A 26447-nucleotide genomic window follows, 5' to 3' on the forward strand; every position below is an offset into this window, starting at 1 on the left:
GACATGAGTAGTCAGGATCCAGGCGAGATTCGGGGCAGGTTGCAGACAAATGGAGTCAGAGACAAAACAGGGTCAGGAAATCTGAAGATCAGGTCTGGATATAATGCTTGGTAATGCAGGCAGAGTGACACAAACAATACTTTGTACTGAGTGAGGCTCAGTGCAGAGCTTAAGTGAACTGTGATTCATTTGGTGAATGAGAGTCAGGTGTGCAGCACTCAGAAACTGAACGCTGGGGTTGCTGGGAAATGTAGTGTGTTTAGAACTCTGGAGATGGTTCCCGCAGATGATCAGAGTGGGAGATGGAGTTCTGACTTCTACCAGCTTTGCACAGAAGTACTTGAGTAAAATTAGTTATCAACATTTGAAAGAGTGGAGCCAAGTGATGTTTTAAAAGACAGTTTAATTGAATTTTTATTCTAGTTAAAAAGGAATACCTCATTTCAATGTGAACATTATCTGACTAAGTAAAAAGATATAAGGGGTGAAAATTAGAACTAAAAGCTGTAAAAAGCTTAAAGTCCCAATCTGATGGTCAAATGGTCTCTCAAATATAATAATGCCGTTTTTAGCCAAAATCCAAAAACCTGTGTCATTTTCCAGGACTTATTTTCTCCAGAGCAGCAGGGGATCACTCGAAATTTACCAGCTCTGGTCCATAGGGATCTAAAATTAGTAATCATATAGGGTTATCCAATATTCCCTGGACATAAGTGCAGGTGATGCCTCTTGTTTTAGTCCAAATCTGACGAGCATAAAGGAGACAGTTTAAAAAAAACACAGTATGAAGCAGTAAAAGACAGAAGCGCATACTATATTTTATTTCCAAAAATATTCAGAAAATACTGAGCAATGACTGGGCCCCTAAAAGAGGTCAACTTAATCTAAACTTACACATACATAATCAGCAACCTAACAAAAAATAAATCCTCCCATACAGCTTCAAGGGCTCACCTTGGAACATGTATTGTAGGGGATCAGTTCACATCATAAACACTACACTCGGGGTGAAAACACATCCACTAACTTAACACAAAGGAAAAGAAAGTTCCATTTCTCCATGATGTCACAGCCTATAGAGCCGTCCATTCCCTGTTGTCCATTCCTCATTATTGTTGTCCAAATAATTTCAAACAAAACAAATTTCTGATGTCACGCAAAGAAAATACTGATTTAAATCTTAGTGAATGAGCTGTGTCTCCATTGGGTTGTGCTGGCGCCCATCACACATAGGTTGGAATATTTTTACCTTGTTTTTTCTCGTGTCTCTTATTTTCCTTGTTAGTAACTTTATCTAGTGTTGAAAAGAGGAAATATGCAGGATTGTGCCTTTGATAAATCTGCATTGTCTAAATTTGTTCTTAGTTGGTCTTAAGATTTTTTAAAAAGCATTCAGAAGAGACGGTTTTCTAGAGCTGTATTCCTACAATCCAACCAGATCGATCTGTCTGAGGCAAGTTGTTAATCAATTCAATCTATATCTATTAAATCGTTTGAAAATGAAATTAATCAATTATAACCCAGCCAGCAAGGCTCCTGGGAAGTGGAGTCCGCTGCGCTCCCCACCGGGCGCCTGGCTGGCGTAGCACACCAGTCCACTGAGTGACTCGACTAACTTAAGCCAATGTGGGCAAACACAGGTAGGGCCACCACAGAAAGTGCAGACAAACCCAATCGGGGCCCACATTTTCTGCCCACTTTTATACCATATGGGGCCCACTTGGCCTTGCTGGTACAGTAGATTTTTTACTATAACGTAAAAACGTCCAAGTATTATCACAGCAGACAACACATGATGTCATAAAAACTGATCATCCATCATTCCAGTCCAATGTGTGGACAGACTTTGAATAAAGTCATGTGACCATCCAGTGTCTAGAATGTTCTAAGAATGTTCCCTTTGGATTCTTTGGATGTGGAAAAACAACAGTGGTGAACTTTAGGAAACTAACATGTGAATGGATTTGACATTCATTCTAGTTTACTTGTTTGTTTGGACACAGATTTCATTTATACTTGAAGATCTGGAAGAAATTTCAAGAATTTGGAAAACTTCACTGTTCAGTAGCAGGAATTTCTGTCTGAGTCTCACTGCTGGAAGTTTGGATAAAGATGATCTGGATCCGTTTATGTCAATGAATCAGATTAAATCGCATTGTTCAAAATGAACCAATATTGACTATGAATTGGATCATCAGCTACAAATTTTGATACAAATCGAACCATTGTTCAAATGAATAGTTATACTTCTACTAATTTAAACGAAAGCTTGATTTTGTGGACGAGGATGGACCTTTTTCTTTTTTAATTTAGGTAATTGCAGGGAAAAAGATGTCGTCAACCAAAAACAGCAACTCATTTAAACAAGAATTTTTTTATTGCAAAGTAACCCCTTGTCATCTTCAGAAGCCAACTCATGGAGTGAGGTCAATTCAAGGTAAACAATAATAATTCTTATAAGAAAAAAAACATTCCAGCTAATAGCGTTATGGAAAAGGAATCTTTCTTGGGAAAACCAATGCTACACCTTTTACCAGCGGACTCCTCGTGGCTTTTTCTTAGAAGTCATCTCCCATGACCCGGTTTCTAATTATTCTCTTTCTGTGGTACCTCAGCTACACATTTGCCTAAATTGAATCTAGATCTAAACAACTAAAATATGGACATTAATAACCAACAGTAACAATGTATATAAAACCAACAAGGGTCCAGTGGCCACACCACTCATGTTTTAGAGTTACAATTTGACCAAGAAGTCTGTACCAGGGAAGTCTGGGAGATTGAGCTCGTATTTTTTCTGAATGTCATAGGGCAGGAAACGTCCAACCAAAAAATGCTTTCCAAGAAAAGCACTAGCACATTTCTTTGGTGCCATCAGTGAGATGAGGGCATCGGGGTTTATGCCATCTTGGTTTGCTTCTTCTGCATCCCAGCCTGCCAAAAAAGTAAGAGTATTTTTAACATGTCTTCCTTTATGAAGTACAATATATAAATTGTGACATTGGCCCTCTGTATGCTTCCTCACAAATAATTTTTTTTCTCTTTGAATGGGGCTCCTTTTTCACCATTTTATCACCCACCTGCCTCAGGGTTCATTTGTGCACTTTGACCCTTACCTGAAGGCACATCCACACTGGCAATGGGGATCCTGACTTGCTTCAGGGTAACAAGAATGCCAGAGTATGGTTCCTTAATGTTGGAACAGTCTGCTTCAGGGCCCAGCATGGCATCAATTACTAGGTTATAGGCATCATTTATGAGCTGCACCTGAAAGAAAACATCTCAGCATTAATGTCATAGAACATTTGCATCCTAAACTCAGCTGTGTGAGTAAGATTGTGTTTTGTTTTGCCTCTGGAACTTCACCTATTCAGGCAATGAAGGCCGGCTCATCCTAAACAAAAAACTTCTGCAGATTGCAGATTGTTTAGAAACATTTGCCTCTAAGGCTGTATAATGAACTAGTCTTCTCTAGAGCTACTGCATGGTAGCTAGTAGATAAGGTGTATTAAATGTTCTACAGCTGTGCTAGTTTCCAAATTGCGTTGCTTTAGCACAGAGCCTTGCTTTGCTGCTGAGTGGAACTGATAGGCAGCAGATTTTGCTGTACCTATAGGAAAAGCTGTGCAGCGAATAGCATCATAGCTGAATTGGTCCAGTGGGAACTTGCTACAGACAACAAAATGGTGCCCAGATATAATAAGCCACATCTGGAAGTCCCCATTCTGTCCCCAACCCCATTTCAGTCAAAAAATACTCTCTTTTTTTTGGTCGAAAAAGACTAATTTAACAGGCGACCCCAACAATTTTGTCCTTTTTCCATTTCAATCTTTAACACCAGAGATGTCTCTTTTAAAATCTACTATGCTGTTCGCCATACCGTAACTCATTACACAATCAATGGGAATCAGCTGATCCGCGGAGAAAAGTGGCTTTGCGCCTGTAAGCAAAGCCACTTTACTCCACGACAAAGTACGTAAACACTGGAGCTAAAGCTCCAGCCTCCTGCTGGGTTTACAAATCGGAACCTTTTTGTTAATATCCTTTTAGATAGGAATCAAGCGATTAGTATCTCGCACACTAAACCGTTGATTCATATTAAAAAGTAGTAAAGTAAGTAGTAAAGTGAAATCTTGTAGAATTTCTGCTTTTGGCTAGTGATGTCTGGACACCATCTCGTCTGCAGCTAGGCCCCCTCCAAGTGTGTCGCTCATTTAAAATGTGGCTGACCTCTGTGGGAAGATATGAGAGGAAGGGGATGTCCATCTTCTCACACTGCACTGTGAAGTCCTGGTGCAGACTGTGCGGAGAATGTTTCGGGTGGTAGACGGTCGGCTCAAAATTCTGCATCAGAGAAGGAATAAGGCAATTTTGAAAAATGATACACAAGAAAGAGGAATGACCAGGAGAAAAAGGTTAGGTACATTAAAAAGGTCTCACAGCTGGCAGAATTTGGTCATGCAGATTTAACTTGAGGTTGGGGATGAGTGAGAATGCTGTTGATTGTGTGAAAGTGTAGTTTCTATAGTCTGCTTTCTGAATAAAAAACATTTCCCCGGCACTAAAAGGGTAGAAATTCAGATCTGTGCAGCCTGAGAGGTTTGTGAAACACAACAGGAAGTACCTGTGACCTATGACCTTTACACAGCCACAAAACCTGCAACACCACCATGTGCCTGCAGTCTGTCTGCTTCCAGGTTGGATTGTGTTCAATTCTTCTTTATATATCTTTTAAAAATGTAATTATCTATTGCAGGGCTGGTCCTCAAGAGCCACAACCCCCCCTGTCATCCAGTCCTCCCTGAGCAGCTCGCTGCTGATTGGCTGACCCAAGTGATTCCACATCCTGATGGACTGAACACACCTGGTTTAGGTAGTCAGCATCAGGCAGTGCAGGGAGAGCTGGAACACAGGGAGGGTTAAGGACCAGGGTTGGTCAGCCCTGGTCTATAGTGATGAAACTAAGTATAGTTATAAGTAAAATATGTGGGCAAACAGTACATTCTACCTCTTCCACTTCGTGATTTATTTTCCTTGTTGAGCCAGTAGTTCTAAAAAACCATGTGGAAAGGTCAGATTCAGATTTTTTTTATTGAAGTCTGACTCTGTTTATCTAATGTCAAAGTGTTCACAGTAGTCTTTTAAGTATGATGATGCCGTTTTTTAGCTAAAAGAAAAAGAAACCTCTGTTGTTTTCTAGGAAATAGTTTTTGCAGAGTGGCAGGAGTTCATCAGTAATTCGTCTCGGTAGGTAGGAATGTTGGCACAGAGTGAGTCTGTCCTTGTTTCCCATCATCCCTTTGTTTACACACTGTCCTGCTAGCTTACAGCCCCTCATAACCTTTGCCTAACATTACCAGTGCAACAAAAATGTTGAGGAATGTTTTAGCTATTCAGTCGTCCAGTTTAGACCCAGATTTCAGTTCAGACAAGGAAAACAAAGACGTTCATGGATCTAGAATTGTAGCAGAGAAAACAAGACTTTGGCCCGCCCACGGCAGTAGTTGGGTCATATGTCTGTGCTTTTTCAAACATCTGGTTTTAATCTGGTCCTAATCCTACGCAATTAGAATAAAGAAATACTCAGAAACAACTTTAATCTTAATTTTTTTTTACACATCTCTCCATGATGAGAAAAATGCTACAAGATCATGTTAAAAACACCAAAAACACAGTTTTTTTATTGGAGTGGGTCTTTAAGATCTTAACCCGTAAGAAACCATGGTGACATCAGTGTAACAGAAAAATATCAGACATGTGTTTAGTGGTCCACTTTGTTTGTGGAGTATTCTACATGATTTACTTTTTTAGGAAAAATGGGTCTGGGTTCTTATGGGTTAAAGCAGAAAAGTTATTTAGCTGTAGTGTTTTAAAAATGACATTTAAAAATAATTCAACCAAAAGAGCATGTCCTTGTGGGCCTTTTTGATGATAATACCAACATCTTGTTGGGTAACACTTTATCCTCCTGGACTGTGATACTTTGCTGCTGTTTTACTTTTTAAAATAGTCATATGAGATCTGGAACATTCATTTAAACAAGCCTCATTTTCCCATGTTCATAAAAACAAGGAGAAAACCAGATAATCATGTAATGTTGAGTACATTATCATACTTATATGAAGTGATGGTTTATGGAACATGCTGCCTAACCATCATGTGACACATTTTGATACAAACAAAACCCCAGAACCAAGACCTTGAGATATTTATTTTTTTGTCTCCTGAAGTTTTTTAAACCTTTATTTTTTTTCAGTAGTCCATGATGTTCTCTCCCTAAACCAAAGGTGTAGAAAGGACTTTTTCTTCATGTTAACATGAAGAAAAAGTTTGCCCTGTGGCTAATCAATCATATCTGCACTCTGATGCCCTTTACAGATCTGCACCACAGCTTCAGGGCTGTTCAAGTCTGCTTCTCATGCTTGTGCCTGTGTGTCGTCTTGCTGACAGGGATTGTATTGCTCTTTAAAAACATGCATGCCAGTGCAGGGAAAGGCATCTTTTGTCCAAAGTAAGCATTTTGGTTTCTCAGATTACATCAAACTCAGATGAGTGTGGTCCCAGTTGCTGTGGTGTGCTTTGTAGTCCATTTAAAAATCAGCAAAGTGAGACTTTATTTATTTGGAAAAATTTCTCAATGATATAAATTTGTCAGTACAAGTCAAAAAATAAAAGGACATGGGGTAAAGTCATTAGAAACTAAAGCTGCATGTAGTAGAAGTCAGTCTGTGTGAATTTCCTTAGGAAAGGTTCAGACACTTTAGTCTCTGACCTGGTTTTTGGCTTGAAAACTGAGTGGAAAACTAAGCCTGAAAAGAGGAAGACTATACTGGGAGACATCAGACTTCACAAACACAGTCTGCTCAAACATAGTTTTAGTCTAAACTATTAACACGCTTGTTAATGTGGCGTGTAGAACACATGTGGTAAAACGTGTTTCCATTCAAATCCAAAGATTGACCCAGTCCTTTTCCTCCACTGCAGTCGATCTGTAGTGTTTGAGTTACTCTTCTTAAAACTGGATATGCAGTAAGTGTGTGGCAGACATAATGGTCATGACATCACACTGCGGCTGCGGAGGCAAAGCGGGTTGAAGGCAGCCTTAACGGGAGTGACAATAGCATGATATCATGCCTGTCTGAGTAGTCTTGCAGAGAAGGTAATGTGATAACTGCCCTGAGACGTCTGCAGGAGCTGAATGAAACTCTGTAACACATGAGGGCCTGAAAACACTCCTGCCTGTTAGTGCAACACAAGGGAGAGTCACTTTTTTTCCATTTGAGCTGGATAGTTATGATTCACCTTCACCTACGGTGCGTTTTACTTACAAACATGCGCAGGTGTCGTGCACAAACAAGACCAATGGAGCCTTTTTGTTCTGGACCGCAGATCACCAGCACTGTCGGCTGCTTCTTTGTGAGAGAACTGAGAGGGTAAGCCTGAAAAGAAAGTGTGAAAAAACAAAATACAGTGTTCCAAGAGCAACATTAAGTGAAGTACTAAACCTGAAAAATGACAAACAGATCAAATGGGACATTTAATAAAAAATGTCATCAATGGAAAACAATAAGGGAGGAGGAACATAGCTTTCCAGTAATGTGTGTTAGTGTGACTCCAATTTATTCCTCCCATTCAGTGCAGGTTTACGCTATCTGTACCTGTAGGCCAGCTATATCATAAGATAACTATCCTTTTCATAGTGACAGAAGGCTCTGGTAAATAACCTTGAGTGCAGAGGAAAAAATACCAGCATCCTCTTTGAGAGATGGTTCCTTAAATAACCCACTTTCTGTCCCAACTGGAGTGAGCTGCTGGCATCTTCTCTGTGTTGTTCCTGCAGTCCCTTGTCAATCCCACACATCTGTTTTCAACCAAACAGGCATTTGCTTCCAAAGACCCTGACAGTCCAAACAGGTTCCTCTTTTTAGCCTGCAGATTTTCCACCAACCCCTGCAGCAGTAAATGGCCCACAATGGAATTTTCCTTAGCTGTACTGTTAAATTTTGCCTTACTGAATCATTCAATGTGATGAATTTATCATCTGATATGGTCAAGGCCAATGACTCTAAGGAATTCCAGAAAAAGCTTTTGAAGGTTTAGGCAGAAATCTTGTTTATTTGAGTCCAAAAATGTGGGTCAGAACAATAAGTTTGGGACTTTATACCCCCGTTCATCCACTACAAAGTAAAAAACAGTGCATATTGCAAAACCAACTATTTACATATGAAAGATAACATACAGAGTTCCCTAGTTTATCACGGGGGTTACAGTACGTCCCATAATTAACCTGCGAATGATCCGCATAATAGGATTCCAGATGTTTTAAGGCTGTAAAACTCCTCACTGCACACTTTATCCACTTTTCTCAGACAGAAATGAACATTTTCACACTTTTCTCTCTGGTTTAAACTCTCAAAGTTCAAACCTTCATAGAAAAATAAGTCCAAGATTAGAGAATGAAAACAAACGGAACACATTCTGCACAGGAGACGCGACATGGAAGAGATTGACTGACAAGATCTACAGCCAATCAGGTTGCAGAACACAGTGTGCTGTAAAAAAAAAGCTTGTAAATCAACAGGAAAAATCAGCAAAAGCTGAACTGCAATTTAGCGAGGAAACTGTAAGGCATTAAAAGAGAACAAATGAGAAATAAAGAATGTCAGTTTTACAATGACTGACCAGTTTTCCCTGACTCACAAGCATACAATTAGATTTTAAGAGGTGAATAACTTTACTAACAAAAGGCCTTCAGCTCTCATCTGTTCGCTCAGTTGTTGGACAAAACAAGTTGAAGAAAACTAACAATGAAAAAAAGAAGTGAATAATAATACAAAGGAAAAAATGTCTCTAATATTTTAGTATATTTACTTTTAATCTACTTTATTTGCTTTAGCTGGCTCGTGTTTATGAATATCAATTTGATGGGAATATTAGTTTGATGTTGAAATGTTTTTATGTATATAAAAGTCATTACATTTGATATGATGCCAAAACAAGAAATAGTTGTTTCATCAATTTCTTAGAAATCATCATTTGCAACATAAAAACTTTGCTTAGAATCATCACGAAAAACTGAGGACATGGAGGACAGAAACGGCTGATGATTGCCAAGTTAAAGCAGTAAAGATTCAGATTATGGGACAACAAATAAAAAAGCTTTTTATTTTGAAGCTCGGGCAGCTGAATGTGGTCATAAACATATACCAAGAAGATTCAACTACACAAGTAAGCTAACCCAAACGAATCCATGGAAATGAGCACCAAACGCATAAAACCTTTACATTTACTGAGTCTGTGATCAAGTTCTAGGATTTCATAGAAATGCTGCAGCGTAAATGTAGTGTGGCAGTAATGAAGCAACAGCAGGTAATGACCTCAAGCCACTGCTGATAAGAGACCAAACACTTAAGCAACACTGCATGTGTGATTCACGTATAAAACCACACAAAATATCAGAATCATGGAAAACAATCAGGTAAGAATTTCCTTCAACAGATAGCGTGATAAACACCCACCCACATGTACACACACTCACAAACACACACCCAGACATACATACACACACCTACACGCACACACACACATGGACACACACAAGTAGGTCTGAACTAATATTTTTCGGAGGATTTGTGTATTTTTTAATTTTGTTGTTGTTGATTTGATTCAACTAAAGCAGTAAATCTGAGTTCAAATGTGATTTCTGAGGAGAGCCCGTTTCACTGTTACTGAAAACATTGACTCACTGAAGGCACAGAAAAATTTCAGGCACCTTTTTGATCCGATGCCATCAAAGACTAGAAAAGTTGACGATTAATTTTTTTAATTTTTTAAATCATGCTAAAACAGTTATTCATTAGTCATGCGATGAGGTTACTGCAGACATCAGCTCTGATTATTTGATTGCTATGTGGCTAATTGTTTCATGAAAATAACATTTCACAAAATGTTTTTCTTGTGAGGCAAATTCCTGACTGCATAGTTTGACCCAATTTTTTATTGTTATAAATGCATTTTTACGGTGGCCGACAGAGCTCACACACAAAAGAAACAACGCAACTGCATTATCCGAAGCACAACATTACCCGCAACACAACGACGTAAACCGCAGCACAACGGAAATGACGGAAAAAGAGGAAATGAGGACTTTTTTTTCCTACCAGCGGAAAAAAAACAATTCAGTTTCAAACTATTCGGTACAACAGAGTTTTAGGGCCGCCAAAAAAAAAGAGTCAAATTACGAGATTTTCAACTGTAAATTTACGAGAAACAAAACTCGTAATTTTACGAGATTAAAGTGGAGGTGAGCATACAGAGCAGCAAGTGAACGCCGCGCTGCAGCAGAGCAGACAGACTAAACTTAGTTGAACAGGTGAGCTGAACGTTTATTGACAATGTTCCAAATGTTTGGAAGCTCATTTGTTTGATTTATGATTCATTAATGTTTTATTTATTGATGGTGGTTTGCAGGATCTCTGCAGCCCGATGAAGCTGTCTCCGACGGCGTTGGTGTGCAGCTGTCCACTTCAATCCTTTCTTCCTCCATTAACCCTTGTGCTATCCTACGCACTTAACGTTGGGAGTTGGGTCATCTAGACCCACTAGACCAGGGGTGTCAAACTCATTTTTACCGAGGGCCACATTAGCATAGTGTCTGTCCTCAAAGGGACAGATATAACTTATACATGTAACTAAATGTAATGAAAAATAACTTTACCTACTCCTTAATGTTAAATAACTCATTATTTTTTTTATTATAACTTTTTAAAGTGACAATTCCAGTTGCATGTAAAACATATGTTTGCTTGTTACTCTAGCATAAATCCTTTTACGTTTGATTCTGTCAGGTTAGGTTATATGGACAATGTTTAATGTATAGTTGCCCAATCCCATATTTCAAGTCGTAAATTCATAAGATAAAAACTTGTAAATTAACGAGATTTTTATCTTGTAAATTTACAACTTAAAATTCGTAATAAAAAAAAAAGACAAAGAGCGTTAGATGCAGATGTCCCTATGTGGAGAGCTGGGTAAATTTATATTTTTAGACAAACGTGTATTTGTAATAATTTATGTTATCTAGTAAGAAAACACCTTAATCTAGTCCAAATATCACGTAGCTCTCAGGAGCAACGAATTGTTTGAAACTGAATTGATTTTTTTCCGCCGGTAGGAAAAAAAAGTCCTCATTTTCTCTGTTTCCATCATTTCCGTTGTGCTGCGGTTTATGTTGTTGTGTTGCGTTGTTGTGTAATGCCGTTGCGTTGTTTCTTTTGTATGTAGTGTGAGCCCTGTCGGCCACCGTACATTTTACATGGATTCCTATCCACCAGCGATGAGATGATGTGCATTACTTTCAGTTAAATGAGTAGCTCTAAACTGATTCAACCATCTGTATTTTTCACTGCAGTCTGCCATTGGAAAAGGTTTGTTCTGTACCCTCTATTGATGGTGGATGTAGATGTAAAAAAATGGTATATTTTTGGAACGCTGTTGTTGTTGTTCTGTGGCTGAGAGGAGCAGTTTGAAGAACTCTGGCTTTATTTTTAAGAACGCCATGCGTTTAACATCACAGGGGGTCATCCTCTCCCTCCCTCTCACCCATGATGCAGAAATCAACAACACAACAGGATAAAACAACCAAGAGCAAAACACAGAAGAACAGCCAGACAACAAAACACAAAGGCAAAACACCCACAATCAACCCAAATCCACCCAGACAGGCAAAGGGACAACTCCCCGCACTGCCACACCTGACAGCAGGCCCTATGTGTCTGTGATCATCACTGCAATATATACACACACGCATGCACACACATGCACACCAAAGTATTGTCTAACCTGCCTTGACTCACATATGAACTGAAGTCCCATCCATTCCTAACCCATAGAGTTCAATATGATCCTGGTCCACCTTTTGCAGCTTCAACTCTTCTAGGAAGTCTGTCCACAAGGTTGAGGAGTGTTTCTAGGAATTTGTGACCATTCTTCCAAACAGCATTGATGAGGTCACACACTGATGTTGGTGGAGAAGGCCTGGATCTCAGTCTCTGCTCTAATTCATCCCAAAGCTGTTTTATGGGCTTCAGGTCAGGACTCTGTGCAGACCAATCCAGTTCATCCACACCAGACTCTGTCCTCCATGTCTTCATAGACCTTGCTTTGTGCTCTGGTGTACAGTCATGCTGGAAGAGGAAGGGGCCGCTCCAAAGTGTTCCCACAAGGTTGGGAGCATGGAATTGTCCAAAATGTTCTGGTATCCTGAAGCATCCAGAGTTCCTTTCACTGGAACAAAGGGACCAAGTCCAAGTCCTGAAGAACAACCCCACACCATAATTCCTCCTCCACCAAATTTCACTCTCAGCACAATGCAGTCCCAGATGTACCGTTGTCCTGGCAACCTCCAATCCCATACTGGTCCATTAGTTTACCAGATGGTAAAGTGTGATTCATCACTCCAGAGAAGGTGTCTCCAGTGCTCTAGAGTCCAGTGGTGGCGTGCTTTACACCACTGCATCAACACTTTGCACTTGGTGATGTGTGGCTTGGTTGCAGCTGCTCTGACATGGAAACCCATTCTATGAAGCTCTCTGAGTGCTGTACTTGGACTAATCTGAAGTCCAAATGAAGTTTGGAGTTCTGTAGCAAATGACTGTGCAGAAAGTCCGTGACCTCTTTGCACTATAAGCTTCAGCATCCTCTAAACCCTCTCCATCACTTTATGGGGTCTACCACTTGGTTTTTGAGTTGCTGTTGTTCCCAAAGTCTTCCACTTTGTTCTGATAGAGCTGACAGTTGACTGTGGAATATTTCAGAGTGAGGAAATTTCACCACTAGATTTGTTGAACAGGTGGCGTCCAATGACAGTTCCAAGCTGGAATTCACTGAACTCCTGAGAACGGCCGATTCTTTCAAAAATGTTTGTAAAAACAGTCTGGATACCTGAGTGCTTGATTTGATACACCTGTGGCCAGGGCAAGAGATTAGGACACCTGATTTTGACCATTTGGATGAGTGTGCCATTACTTTTGTTCAGGCAATGGAGAGCAGAGGATACAGTGCTGGAGGACAGATCCTCATGGGAGGACAAACCCCTGCATGGGATGTACCACCGGACCATAACTGAAGTGGCTGATATCAAGAAGTCCTACCAATGGCTAGAAAGGGCTGGCCTACAGGGCAGCACTGAAGCGCTGATCCTGGTAGCTCAGGAACAAGCCCTGAGCACCAGAGCGATAGAGGCTCAGATCTACCACACCAGACAAGACCCAAGGTGTAGATCTACCACACCAGACAAGACCCAAGGTGTAGATCTACCACACCAGACAAGACCCAAGGTGTAGACTGTGCAAAGAGGCGCCTGACACAATCCAGCACATAACTGCAGGATGTAAGATGCTGGCAGGGAAAGCATACATGGAGCGCCACAATCAAGTGGCTGGAATAATATACAGGAACATGTGTGCAGAATATGGACTGGAAACCCCAAGGTCAAAATGGGAAACACCTCCGAAGGTGGTAGAGATTGAGAGGGCAAAGATCCTGTGGGACTTCCAGATCCAGACTGATAGGATGGTAATGGCGAACCAACCAGACATTGTAGTGGTGGATAAAGAACAGAGGAAAGCCGTTGTGGTGGATGTGGCAGTGCCAAGCGATGGGAAGCTCAGGATGAAGGAACATGAGAAACTGGAGAAATACCAGGGACTCATAGAAGAACTGGAGAAAGCCTGGAAAGTGAAGGTGACAGTGGTGCCTGTGGTAATTGGAGCACTCGGGGCAGTAACCCCCAAGCTGGAGGAGTGGCTACAACAGATACCTGGAAAGACCTCAGACCTCTCAGTCCAGAAAAGTGCAGTGCTAGGAACAGCTAAGATACTGCAGGACCCTCAAGCTCCCAGGCCTCTGGTAGAGGACCCCAGCTTGGAGGAGAAACCACCCGCGGAGGGTGAGAGGGGCTAGAGGTAAGATCTTAAGCCCGAGTCAGAACCGGGTCGGGTCGGGCACTAAGTGACAATCATTACATTCGGGTCGGGTCGGGCCTGGCTTCTCTCTCGCTGACTTTTTTAATAAATATATTGTAATGGCTGAAAAGAAGCTCCTTAGGCTGGCGGTTGTCAAACAGCTCTTTATCAATGCTGTATGTCAGAACGGTTACCGTACGAACCGAAATCTTGCTTTTTTTTCTGCCAAAAATACTATGGGATAAATGGAAATTTCGGGTTTGCTTCGGGCTCGGGCCTGCAAATCAAGTTAATTGGTCGGGTTCAGGTCCGGTTCGGCTTTAATGCCCGCGGGCCGGTGTCGGGTCGGGCTGGATTTTTTTAGGCCCGATCTTACCTCTAAGAGGGGCGTTTTTATTGTTTTGTCTAGGTTTTAATGTTTATTTAATGAAACCAAACTACAGTCCAGCGCCTCATTTGAATTACAGACTAACTTCTTGCATGCTGTTGCTTGCTAGTGTTTTAGGTGTTGGGAAGGCCTGAGACTGATAGAGAAACACTGTCTGGAGCTGGTTGTTGCGGCCACTCTCTGGTACATTACCGAGATTACTTACAGAAAACCTATCATTCATCTTGTAACCACAGGTGTAGGTATGAGAATCTGTGCATGTTCTTGTTTGTTTGGTAGCCAAAAACCACAAGCTGGCAATGAAATTAGTGAAAGTGCACTGTCTGCATCTCCTTCTACAGTAATTTTCCCCTAAATAGCTGTGATGTCATGTAAATGGTTTGGTTCGGGCAGCCGTGATCTCCAGCATACAGACCATGTTTGTCTAGTAAATCTAAGCTGTTGGTCTGATGATGAAGACCAAGCTTGAGGTTAGAAGAGGAAATGATACTACAGGGGAAGTGCATGTGGTGGATTTAATAACTCGCTCTACAGGGGGAACATTTAGTTTTACTCAGGCTCCAACACAACTTGATTTGCTCCTGCTTTTTTATTGATAGTTAAGGCTGAGGTTATTACTTTCTCCTATTGGTGTTGCTTTTAAACTGCTCATTTGGGCTTCTGCTCTTCATGTTTAGTCATTCCTCTTTCAAACAGCAAAAGCAGGATTTCTTGTATCTGGTAACTTGGATGCTGATTCACCAAACACAGCTAAGCCGGTGCTTAGGTCAGCGTGTTGCTCCCAGCTGTCCACTGACTCAATTCTTGTCTCAGTTTAACAGAATCCAGACCACAGCTCAGAAAAACTGCAGCCACACCAGAGAGAAGAGCTGCTGTTGGAAAAACAGGCCCCTCCATGCGGTGTGCTCAGGTGTCGTGCCCTAAGGTGAGCTGCTCTAAAATGACTACTGCAGCTTCAAAATGATAGCATGAAGTGTCTTTATATGAGCTTTTGAAGAACCACTGAGTTGGATGTTGTAGAAGCTTTTTTACATGTTTTGGGGATGGAAAATTTAACAGTTGATCGTTCTATAATGCAAGAGTAAAGCAACACAAGAAAAGCAAAAGAAAGCACAAAAATAACATTTTTTAGAACAATTTATACACGCTAGAAACACACTGTTTGTTTCCCTTTTGGCTTTTCCCATCAGGGGTCGCCACAGCGAACGAGTCGCATGGTAAACTTGGCAATGTTTTAAGCCGGATGCCCTTTCTGACGCAACCCTCTCAAAGCAACCGGGCTTGGGACCGGCACAGAAGTAGAGAAGGGAACAGGGAGCAGCCCGGAGTCGAACCCTGGTTTCACGGACACCAATACTTCATGTTTAAATGTGAAAAAGTAGAAAGGACACTAGCTGCGTTTCCATTGACTGAGAAAATTGGATTTGCAATAATGATACACTTTTTTTTTCTTAATGAAATGAGTCATGTGACCAACGACCGGATGGCAATGTGCTTCTTGGTAGGAACTGGCTGCCTTGGGAGCTGCACAGCGGACGTCCCACAGCATCACACGAATCATCAAAAGTGGAGCGTGTAGTGTGGAATTCTTGGATCCACAGCTCCTTTGGAAAATCACCAACCACCATTTTCCAAAATGGCTTCATCTGTAGCCCCTCCCACATGTAAGGAGCTCGCCACTCCATGGCCTGAAGAAGACGCCAACGGCTCCTTTTGAGCGCTAGTGGCAAAAATGTAAATGTATCTGCAGTAAATCAAAGTATTGTTCACATCCGTGCTTTTGAATGAATTATCCTGTGAGTTGAATTTGGTTTTAATCACATTATTATAATTTATGGAAACAGTGTTATTGTAAAATTGTGTTTTTTCAACATTTTTTGAATTTCAAATAAAGTTTTGAACATATGTGTGATGGAAACACAGCTTGTGATGCTTGGTTTGACTTTAAATGGTACAACAGAAAAATCCACAGAATGATCTCTCTTAAAAAGTGGCTCTTCAATGAAAACAGACATTCATACCTGTGAAACTGGATGATCCCCGTGATTGCACAGATTGATATCACCCAATGAATGAAGGTGGATTCGATGATGCGTAATACACGTCTCACCTTTCACTGTTTTTTAGTTTTTATTATTAAGAAGAAATGAGAGGAGGTCCAGACCTTAGCTATGGCCAGAGCACACGCTTGTCCCCAAAGCTCGATCAGCTGCTGCTGTCCAAACCTATAGTCCCTCAGTAGTTCTGCTTCGATCGCTGCTGCTTCTCCTTTGCTGACAGAAACAGAGCAGAGTACATCATTATTACCTGTGGAAGTCTAAGAGAACAAACTTTCTCTGACACAGGTGAAGCTGCCTGAGCAGAAAAGTGGTTGGTTTATAAATAAACAGCAGCAAAAATCTTTTCATACCATAGGCTCACATTTTATGTTGCAATTGTTACCATAATTTAAAGATAAACTGTCTACACTACCACGCAAAGAGCATACAGACAACAAGATTCTTAATGTCAGACCATGAAAAGATTGTGTGGAATCTAACAGAGAGGCATCAAGCATGAACTGCTTTTATAACATGTGGTCCATTGTTTTAGGAAAAATAAGACCTTTTAGTTAAAAAGACATTAAAGAAACTGAAAAGGATGATGCAGACATTATCTGTTAACACAAAGCAACAGAGTTAAACAGAAAGTTCTGTACGGACCTCCACTTAGAATCTCTATCTCTCTACAGACACCTAGTGGTGTTCCTTAAAAACACATTTAAGGTGGAAACGCAAAAACATTTTTTATCAATTATTTCCAGAAAAATGAGTTGGAAATCCTCCCCACAGAAATCTAAAAGTCCACAGGAAAAGCAACAATATGAGCATAAAACGTTTTTTTTTTCAGCAGTGAGTGCAAAACTCCCATGCACTGATGGACACTGCCAAACCAACCAACCGTTTCACTCCCCCAGAACAACAACTCATTGTTTGCCCCCGGGACCACAGCCACCCAGGGAGGCCCCAACACTGACAGGGCTAACCCGAGGAGAGGGCCCCGGGGACGACCATACGGGAGGGGCAAGAGGGGAGGAGGGCTCCAGGCTAGGCTAAAGGATCTAACAGGTTTTTCACACCAAATTCATTTTCAATTTAAATTGGGTAATTTGGCCTCCTCCCTTTACAAAAAGCCAGAATATATTTAACAAAAACTTCCATTTTAGCATCTCCTTTGGAAGTTGACTTTATTTGAAAGTGCAACTAAATTAAGCTGCAAAAATGTTTGTAATGCAGTGGGGCAGATGTTTTGTGAGCTGCGCTGGAATATCTCAGTAGAAGAATCTCTTCTCCCACTTGATAGAGCCTCTGTTTCAGGCGTTCAAAACAAATCCGCCGTACTTCCACTTTTGTCAGCAACAGTTTTTGCAGCGTGTGGTTTGATGCTCCAAGTCTGAAGTCAGAAAACCAAACCAGTTCCCATTACTGAAGAAACTGATCCTGTTTTGGGAACAAGCTTGTCTTTGGTAGTTGCCGTCAACAGCTGGACTTTGCGAGAGACAGTCGGAATGACCTTTTCTGATTTTTGGGTAGGAACCTGTGGTTAGATTATAACATTAAAGAAAAGTAAACTACTGTAAGTGACAGTAACAGTTCAGTCACAACTTTCATGAATTTTTGTTCACCATCCTAATAAGCCAGATTATGAATGACACTTTGCTATTTTTGTCTTATTTAAGCAGCAATTGTATTTTTAGTTACATTTTGTCCTTTCATTGTCTTTGTATTTTAGTATTGTTGGTCTTGTCTGATAATTAGGACTCCACTCTTCCTAATTTGTAAAAATGAAAAAGGAAGGGCAGAAGATAGGCCAAGTTTTTTTGTGCAAACTAATTCATTAATGTAACTATCTTAACATTCAGAATTTGTAACTATAAAAAGGCTGCAGAAATGAGCACAGACAGTTACATTATTCTCTGTTCTAAGTCTGCAGCGTGGATGTGTGTGTGCATGCGTGTGCATGCGTGTACGTGCATGTGTGTGTGTGTGTGTGTGTGTGTGCGTGTGCGAGCAAACCGGTGTCTCCATGTGGGGATCTTGGCATTTACCCATGCCAGTTTAGTGACAGCAGCTGTCACCCACAGCTCACCTCAGGGATGTTTCCTGAGTCACTGTGAGAAACGGATCTTTAGAAAGTTCATTTTAGTCCTCAGATTTTCTCTGTTTACAATCCTGCATTTGTCCCATTGAGCCAAATTAGTTTTACTTGAGTAAGACATTATTCATACATTTTTGACCTTTGAAAGGGAAGCATGTTAAAACAGGTCATGCTTTATGTAGGTTGGAAAATAGTGGTGCCAGAGACCAATGAAGGGTTATCATTGACAGAATCTTCTGGGTCTGTAGATCACTCAGAAGCTTCCATTATTGAGGAGAGATGACTTCTTTGTGGCTTTTTAAAAAACGTGCTTTGGTTGTGCTTGTTATAGTTTTAAACAAATTAGTTTTGAAAAATCAAACGTGTTTTTAAATCCACTAAACATTAACCTGCACGGTGGCGCAGTGGTTAGCGCTCTTGCCTCACAGCAAGAAGGCCCCCGGTTCATGAAAAAAAAAAAAACACAACATCAATGGGGGACCTTTCTGTGTGGAGTTTGCATGTTCTCCCCGTGCATGCGTGGGTTCTCTCCGGGATCTCCAGCTTCCTCCCACCGTCCAAAAACATGCTACATTGGTTGATTGGCAACTCTAAATTGTCCATAGGTGTGAGTGTGAGAGTGAATGGATGTGTGATTGAGGATATTCTACCCTGCGACAGACTGGCGACCAGTCCAGGGCATCCCTTGCCTACCCCCAAGTGGCCGGGATAGGCTCCGGCAACCCCGTGACCCCGATAGGGAATAAACGGTAAAGAAGATGAATGAATGAATGAATAAACATTAACCTGAGTCAGAGAAGCCCTGGTTTGGGTTGACATGTTTAGGGCTCAGGCATGAACCAATTGTAGCAATTCTACATAGAAAGTCGACTCTTTGGCTTTGTGAAATGATCTGGATCTGATTCTTGCTTGTTTCCCATTTGATCTGTAATACCCCACGTACCCATGAGAGTCATGGTATTTCTGTGTGTCACCTTATGTTGTTTTTTTCAGAGTCTGGAAGTATCTGAAGGAAAAAAAACTCCTGTTGTTGAAGCTGAGCAGCCGTAGACAGCTCCTACTCGAGTGTCTTTTGTTTGGGTATGGATTTATATTTCTTTGGATACACCTGGACATCAACCTGTATAATAATGTTCATTCCTCATGCAAAAAAATCCAAAGCGGTATTTTGATCCGCTCACACATTTCCGAGTGTTCCTCTCAGCACCAGCCCCTCCCAACCCACAAAAAGAAGCGGGTTATCACATTGTGATGTCACAAAGTGAGGAACAGCCCCTTCCAGGAAGTCTGCCGGCAGGCTCCGCCCCCAGGCTAACACATCCCCTTTCTTTCATTTTCTATGCACGATATGCACATCCATATTTGCAAAAATTTGGATATGTTGGTTTTCGTGGGCAAGGCACACTGCGGAGGCCGGCTCTAGGATGACGTCATGAAAGGGCGGCACCCACAAAGTGAGAAAGGCGGAGCCTCAGAGATCAAGTCGTCTTACTTCCAGGTAGGAAAATATGCTTTGAAAGTAACTCATATTTCCTTAAAAAATCGTTCTTTAGTGTACCAAAAGTAAAATATTATCATATTTATGGATATAGTTTACTCTGATAGGCTTAAGAAAATTATGATATAGACCCTCTTTAAAAAGGACTTGGAAAAAAAAAGTTTAAAGTATAACTTGTTGGTTTTGCTTGTTTCCTGTTTGTAACATAAAAAGTAAAAAGACGTTTTATTCTATTTAGTGACGTTAATTTGTTACTTTGGAAAATCTAAAGACCCTTTAAAAAATTAATCAAGAAGACTAAAGAAAATAATAAATCATTATAATATTGAGGATTTAAAGCTGGGGCTTGTATGTTCAAATGTATTGCAAAAGATATAGTGTCTTGATTAGGAAAACTGAGTAAATGAGAAGGCGGAAGAGAGACCAATGAGGGTAAAACAAAGTCCTGTGGGTGTTAGCCCCTGTAGCAGTGCAGTGTGGTGCAACATATTCATTCAATGATTTTTTTTTTTCATTTTCTATTCCGTTTATTCCCTTTCGGGGTCACGGGGATGCTGGAGCCTATCCTGGCCACTTGTGGGCAAAGGCAGGGGACACCCTGGACAGGTCGCCAGTCTGTCGCAGGGTAGAATGTCCACAATCACACACCCCTTCAGTCTCACACTCACACCTAGGGACAATTTAGAAGCATGGAGATCCCGGAGAAACCCCACATATGCACGGGGAGAACATGCAAACTCCACACAGAAAGGTCCCCCATTGATGTTGTTTTTCAGGTCCCCCAGCTGGGACTTGAACCAGGGGCCTTCTTGCTGTGAGGCAAGAGCGCAAACCACTGCGCCACCGTGCAGCCTGTGTTGCAATGCATGATATTTCTAATTTCTGAAACACCTCTAATGAAGTTTCGCTAACTTTCTCTGGAAGCTGTTTTTCCGTAAACACAACACGCCGGTTTGCCCTCAGACACACACACACATACTGCAGAATTAGAATTTGCTAAACAACACAGGAGAACAGAGATAATGGTCACTAGTATTGTTAGGGAAGAACCTCAACTATTCTACAAGGTAACATGTTTTCTGAGTGAGTAGACTGAGGTGAACTGAAATTAAAGTTTAGTGCCCCTGAGGGGAACTAGGCACACACTAGCAACACATAGCAGGAGTGAATATCACAGAGGATTACACCATCTGTTGATGACAAGCATCACTATCCCTCCTGTTTTTTTATTGTCAGGTTATACGTTAATCAAAAATAAACAATTCCCAGGTAGACTTTTTTTTTACCTTCTTTCTCTCATTTTGCTTTGCTCCAAATCTACATCCATGTCTTCGTCTTTTTTCTCTCTCCTTTATTGGTACCATTTGTATTCTTTACATATTATACGATATAAGCAAAAAACCAAAAACTAATTAGAGGCAGAAGCATATGAAGTTTATTGAATGCCTATCCTTCAATATCCTCCAATGTCCATTAGGGGTATTAGAAAAATTGATTTGGCGATAGTTCATATGGCAATACTTGTATCGATTCAAAATGCTGTCAGGACAATGTTTCTTTACGAGCGTCCTTCAGCGTCCGACTCTTGTTGTCCTCTTGAACCCCCAACCGCTAGTTGGCAGCAGAGAACACGGAGCCTCTCTGAGCAGCTCTGCACCACACAAATAAAACTACATGGTGTTAGCAAGAAGCAGCTTGTTTTGTTGTTGTGAGACATAAACTACTTACGGTAGTTTTTGCTTGGGATAGGTACAGAACCAAAACTCTGTGCCATGTTGCTGTCAGTATCATGTAAAAATGCGGATTGTTGTGCTTTGTAGCTCAGATAAGAACGAGTGAAGCAGTGCAGCTGCACAGCGGCTAATGCATGGAGCATCAGCCAAAATGCTTTCAGCAATGTGGGCCATAGTTCTGCAGAACCTCAGCAATAGATTCTAGTTTAGCGACCTGATGGATCAGAGGGATGTGTCCAACGCTCTGAATAAAGGCAGACATCGTGGTGATCAGCGTTACTAGTTTACTTCCGCATGTGAGAAAGCAGAGCTGCAATGGTGCAGTGCAGCCTGTATACAAAGGATCTTTGTCACATTAACCCTTGTGTTATCTTAGATGACCCCCCCTTCCATTGACGTGTTCTCCCTACCATGACAAAGGTGGATAAAGGTGGAAAGATTTCATGTAATCCATGGACACCAGTGAAGATCACAAATCATTGAAGAAAAAAGGTTCAGAGCACTGTCTAGTGGGTCTAGATGACCCAACTCCCAACGTTAAAGTGCCTAGGACAGCACAAGGGTTACATGTCAGACATACTATGACAATCTTTAACCCACATTTTAAGTATGTAAAATTCATGGTTTTTTTTGTAAATCTTTGTGTGAAATGGCCAAATGTAAAACGGGAACAAAAAGAAAAACGTGAGCTCACCAATGTGAAAAGTGGCTTAGTCTGCGCCTTTCGGTAAGAAGGTTTATTGCCAAACGCCAAATGCAAACGCCAGAGAGACAGACATGAACAGGCAGGATGCACGTTTTCTGCCACCTGCCACAATGACGTCGACAACCAAATGTTGCAACTGACATTATTGTTTATTTTATAAGCTTTTATTTTCTTCTAAAACTTTTGTTCTACCGTTACCTGCATTGACAGCTGTATATAACATTAGTGGCAACCCTCAGCAAATGTCATGACCCGTGTGTCTGCTGTAACACGACGGTTTTATTGTATAATTAGTTCATAAATGTTGAATGAGCTGTGATGGTTATACAGCATGCTGCTGCTGCCACAATAACATTAGTCATAACTTTAATAATTATGAATTAACATTTCATTAGTTAACTGAGGCTTTAACAGTTAAAGTGGCTGACTGTAAGCCTGCATGTCTGAAGTTTATTTTTTATTTCTTTCCATCTTGTTGGGTTACATAAATAAGCAGTGGATTTTTCATAAAATCTGTCATTATAAAGATGAATATTTACCATTTATTACAACTCTATGGTGACAAAACATAGTTCAATAACTAAAAATGTCCCAATGACAGGATTGAATACAAAAAACATGAGCTGATTGTTCTGATCACATATTTCCACAGTTATTATCTGAGCAAAGATCTGATAGTGAGGATGAAGACGTTGCATCATCATCCCCATCAATCCCTCGGCAGGGGAGAAGATTTCATATGATGATATTATTGACGAGCTTGTATCAACAAAGGCCAGGAAAATTAGGTTTTAGTTGGAGTTCTCTGTTCTTAGAGCAATAGTGTTATGATTATTTTGATGTGTTCTTTGTGTGATAAAAAATGTGTGCTTTATAATATTTATTTTATTTAATATTGTGTTTGATTTAAAGGGCCTATACCATGCTATCCATAAGACTTTTATAGCAGACAATATGATTTGATAATATATAATAATATATTACATTACCTTTGGCACACAAAAGAACAAATTCTTTGATGAAATGTGAGTTATTTTCTCAGTTCATTTCCTACCCCATATTAAGACGATTCGATCTCTGAGGCTCCGCCTCTCGCTCGTTGTGGGTGCTGCCAATTTTCTGACATCATCCTAGCGTCAGCCTTGGCAGTGTGTCTGTGTTTCTCCCACAAAAACAAAACAAAATCCAAACTTTTGCAAAGACGGATGTGCATGTTGTGCATACACCGTATTTTTAAATTTCTATCAAACACGTCAAAAATTGATTTAGCATTGCATAGACTTTTGAAGATTTTTGCCATGCTTCTGTTCTGATAACTGTTATTATGCTCTGCAGAATTGTGTTAAACTTCTTTTGTATCCAGTTCTCAATTATAATTGCATTAAAACAAGGTCGTCGACCTCGTCATGGGGGGGGGGGGGGGGGGTAAGAAGGGGAGTAATTCAGTGTAGAACCACCACTGCTTTTGCATCAAGTTATTGGTTTAGCCAAGCTCCTGTTGGAAAAGTTGAGAATGGATCATTTTTACTCAAAGAAAAAAACTTTCTTGTGGTAAACTTTGTTGATTTTTTAAAATTGTCCCTTAGGTATGAATTGTGTGTCATTGTGGTTTTGTGTATCTCGTCTTCACTCGGCGTTAGCGAAAACAGGCTCCAGCGTGGATGGATGGATGGATGGATGGAGGGATGGTGCCAAACTCTGGTTATTTTCTGTGAATGAATAGGTATTATTCTGTCCATGTGTGACTCATGTACTTCTTCTCATGTTTAGATCTCATGCGATTGCAGAAGAATAAGGGCTCTCGTCTAAATAGATGAGTATCCTCCCACTTAAATAGAGAGGCACAGATCATGCTGATGCAATAAAGCATAACTTGACATTAGGTGCACGGCCCGTACACAAACCCACACACGCTCATGTTGCATCATTTTAGATCCCACTAAAAGACAGATTTCCTAATGTATCTCAGTGTCAAAGTGAGGCATAGTTTAAGTGTAATTGGTTTAGGATCCTAGTGCACCTGAGGTACATTAAGATCTAAAACCGCACGAGTCACATCCTTATTGGATTAAATGAAGAAAGATGTTTGTTTGTCTTTGTGGTCATGCAGGAAGAGTAACACAACTGACGAAGGTTCTGCTCAGGAAACAACAAAGTGACATTTCTAAGCAAGTCAGACCAAGTCTGCAGAAACCATGGAACAACAGGACCTGCTGAACCTAGTTCATTTTTAAACTGAAAGCTAAATTTCATTTCTCCAGAAAAAAAAAGAAGAGAGAAGCTATTTTTTCCTCCCAAGAACCCACTCTTAATGCAATGTCCTGTTGTCATAGCAACAGAGCTGTTACTATAAGTTTCTGTCCATTTTTCTTTAGCATTTATTGTGATAACAGACGAGTCTCAGAAATAACTAAAAATAAGAGTGAAATAATACTATGAGTAATAAGTAAATGATAGCATCCCTGTTAGAAATGGTTTGTGACCATCTAACACATGGAACTGTCCTAAACTGCGTTTGTGTTTCCCTCACTGATTTTTGTTCACTGCCTTTCTGACAGCAAATGAAGTTTGACTGAGTCTGCATGTCAATCATAACAGACGGTCAGGACAGTCATAGTTTTTACAGCCGCAGCAGTAAATGTCTAAACATGCTGCAACGACCACGCATGTACAGAAAGGCGGTCACACCACAGAACATGCAGCAGCTCAGACAGATGCAGCTGACAGAACTTCAGTTCAAAGCAATGCTGCATAAAGCTGACATGGATGGAAATGTGGGAAATGACTGAGAACGCACCTGAAACAAATCCTCTTTTGATCTGATTATATCTGAAACTGGCCTGTAGCATGAACAGACTACAACAGACTAGACTAGACTAGACTAGACTAGAATAGAATAGAATAGAATAGAATAGAATAGAATAGAATAGAATAGAATAGAATAGAATAGAACAGAATAGCAGGTGCTTACCTGAGGTATCGCAGAGGTTCGGTGTTTTCCGCCTCTCCTTCAGCTGAGCTGTGGTTCATCATCTTGTTCCGCTGTTTTCGCCCAGAACGACTCGACAATCAGGCGAACGGATGAGGAGAAACCCGCCTCCGCTTCTCTGGACCTTAATCAACCAACAGGAGGACTAAAATGGGCTCCCTCTGTCTGCGTTTCTCCTCTTCTGATTGGCCCAGACGCTGGACGAAAATCACCGGCCGCCCTGCGCGTGCACGTAGGAACTGCGCGCGCACGCTGCCTGTGTCCCCGCCGCGCCGCGTCCCCGGTTCTCTCCCGGAGATAACAAACGGCCTGGAATAGAACGGAACAGCTGAGACCCAGCCAGAGACAGATCATCAGGGAACGGCTCGGGATCTGATTGGCTGAGAGCATTCTGTCATCCGCGCCAGAATTCCAACGAATACACACACTGTAGTCTGCACACTGACAACACACGTCTGGAGAGCAGTTACACGCACACAAACGCGCACACACTCACGGGACTTGATTGGCACTAATTATTAGGTGCTTATGAAACTGTAAAAAGAAAAAAACAGTTTGGCAACCATTTGATTTTCTGTCACCTCCAAAGTATTGTGTAAAGGATATTTTTCATGACATTCAAACAGTCAGTGCCAGTGACAGTCAGCAGCATTTTAAAGTCATTGACTCCCAGAGTATAAATAAAATGTTATCAGACAAACCTCCCAAGTGTCCCGGGGACAGTCTACCAGCTGTCCCCCATTTACCCTCTTCCTCATATAATCACTTATTAGGGTGATGGGGGGGGGGGGGGGGGGGGGGCAGCCTGCGATGCACCTTGGGGGGAGGAGTCACTTGGCGGTGGTCCCCCTCCCCTGGTTGTCGAATGGGAACGGCTCCCCTCTCTATTTTAATTGTATCTTAGGATCGAAGGACCCTTGGTGGGGGGTGTCCTTGGGCATCACTGCCAGCAGGAAGGAGATGTCCTGTCAGTGACCTACCCGCCAATTTTAACTGCACCCCTTTAGTACACACACCCTTTACCCCTCAAAA

At 41.1% G+C, this 26447-nt stretch overlaps 1 protein-coding gene across 1 annotated transcript; it reads right to left on the reverse strand.

Annotated features, from left to right (window-relative positions):
- Positions 1-793: 793 nt before the first annotated feature.
- Positions 794-25647, reverse strand: yjefn3 (YjeF N-terminal domain containing 3). The gene is made up of 6 exons (XM_004067592.5): positions 25398-25647; positions 16517-16625; positions 7329-7439; positions 4231-4344; positions 3117-3267; positions 794-2934 (listed from the first exon to the last, which is right to left on the reverse strand). The coding sequence occupies exons 1-6, from the start codon at positions 25457-25459 to the stop codon at positions 2738-2740; spliced, it is 744 nt and encodes a 247-aa protein (XP_004067640.1). The 5' UTR covers positions 25460-25647; the 3' UTR covers positions 794-2737.
- Positions 25648-26447: the final 800 nt, after the last annotated feature.

This window comes from Oryzias latipes, chromosome 4, assembly GCF_053564925.1.
Source record: "Oryzias latipes strain Hd-rR chromosome 4, Olatipes_Hd-rR_3.1".
NCBI classification, from domain to species: Eukaryota; Metazoa; Chordata; class Actinopteri; order Beloniformes; family Adrianichthyidae; genus Oryzias; species Oryzias latipes.

Coding starts and splice junctions, on each gene's coding strand:
- yjefn3 (XM_004067592.5), bottom strand. CDS start 25,459: ATGATGAACCACAGCTCAGCTGAAGGAGAGGCGGAAAACACCGAACCT. Junction 3,268..4,230: donor TCTCATATCTTCCCACAGAG/GTCAGCCACATT, acceptor GTTTTCTTTCAG/GTGCAGCTCATAAATGATGC. Junction 2,935..3,116: donor CAGTGTGGATGTGCCTTCAG/GTAAGGGTCAAA, acceptor CTTTTTTGGCAG/GCTGGGATGCAGAAGAAGCA.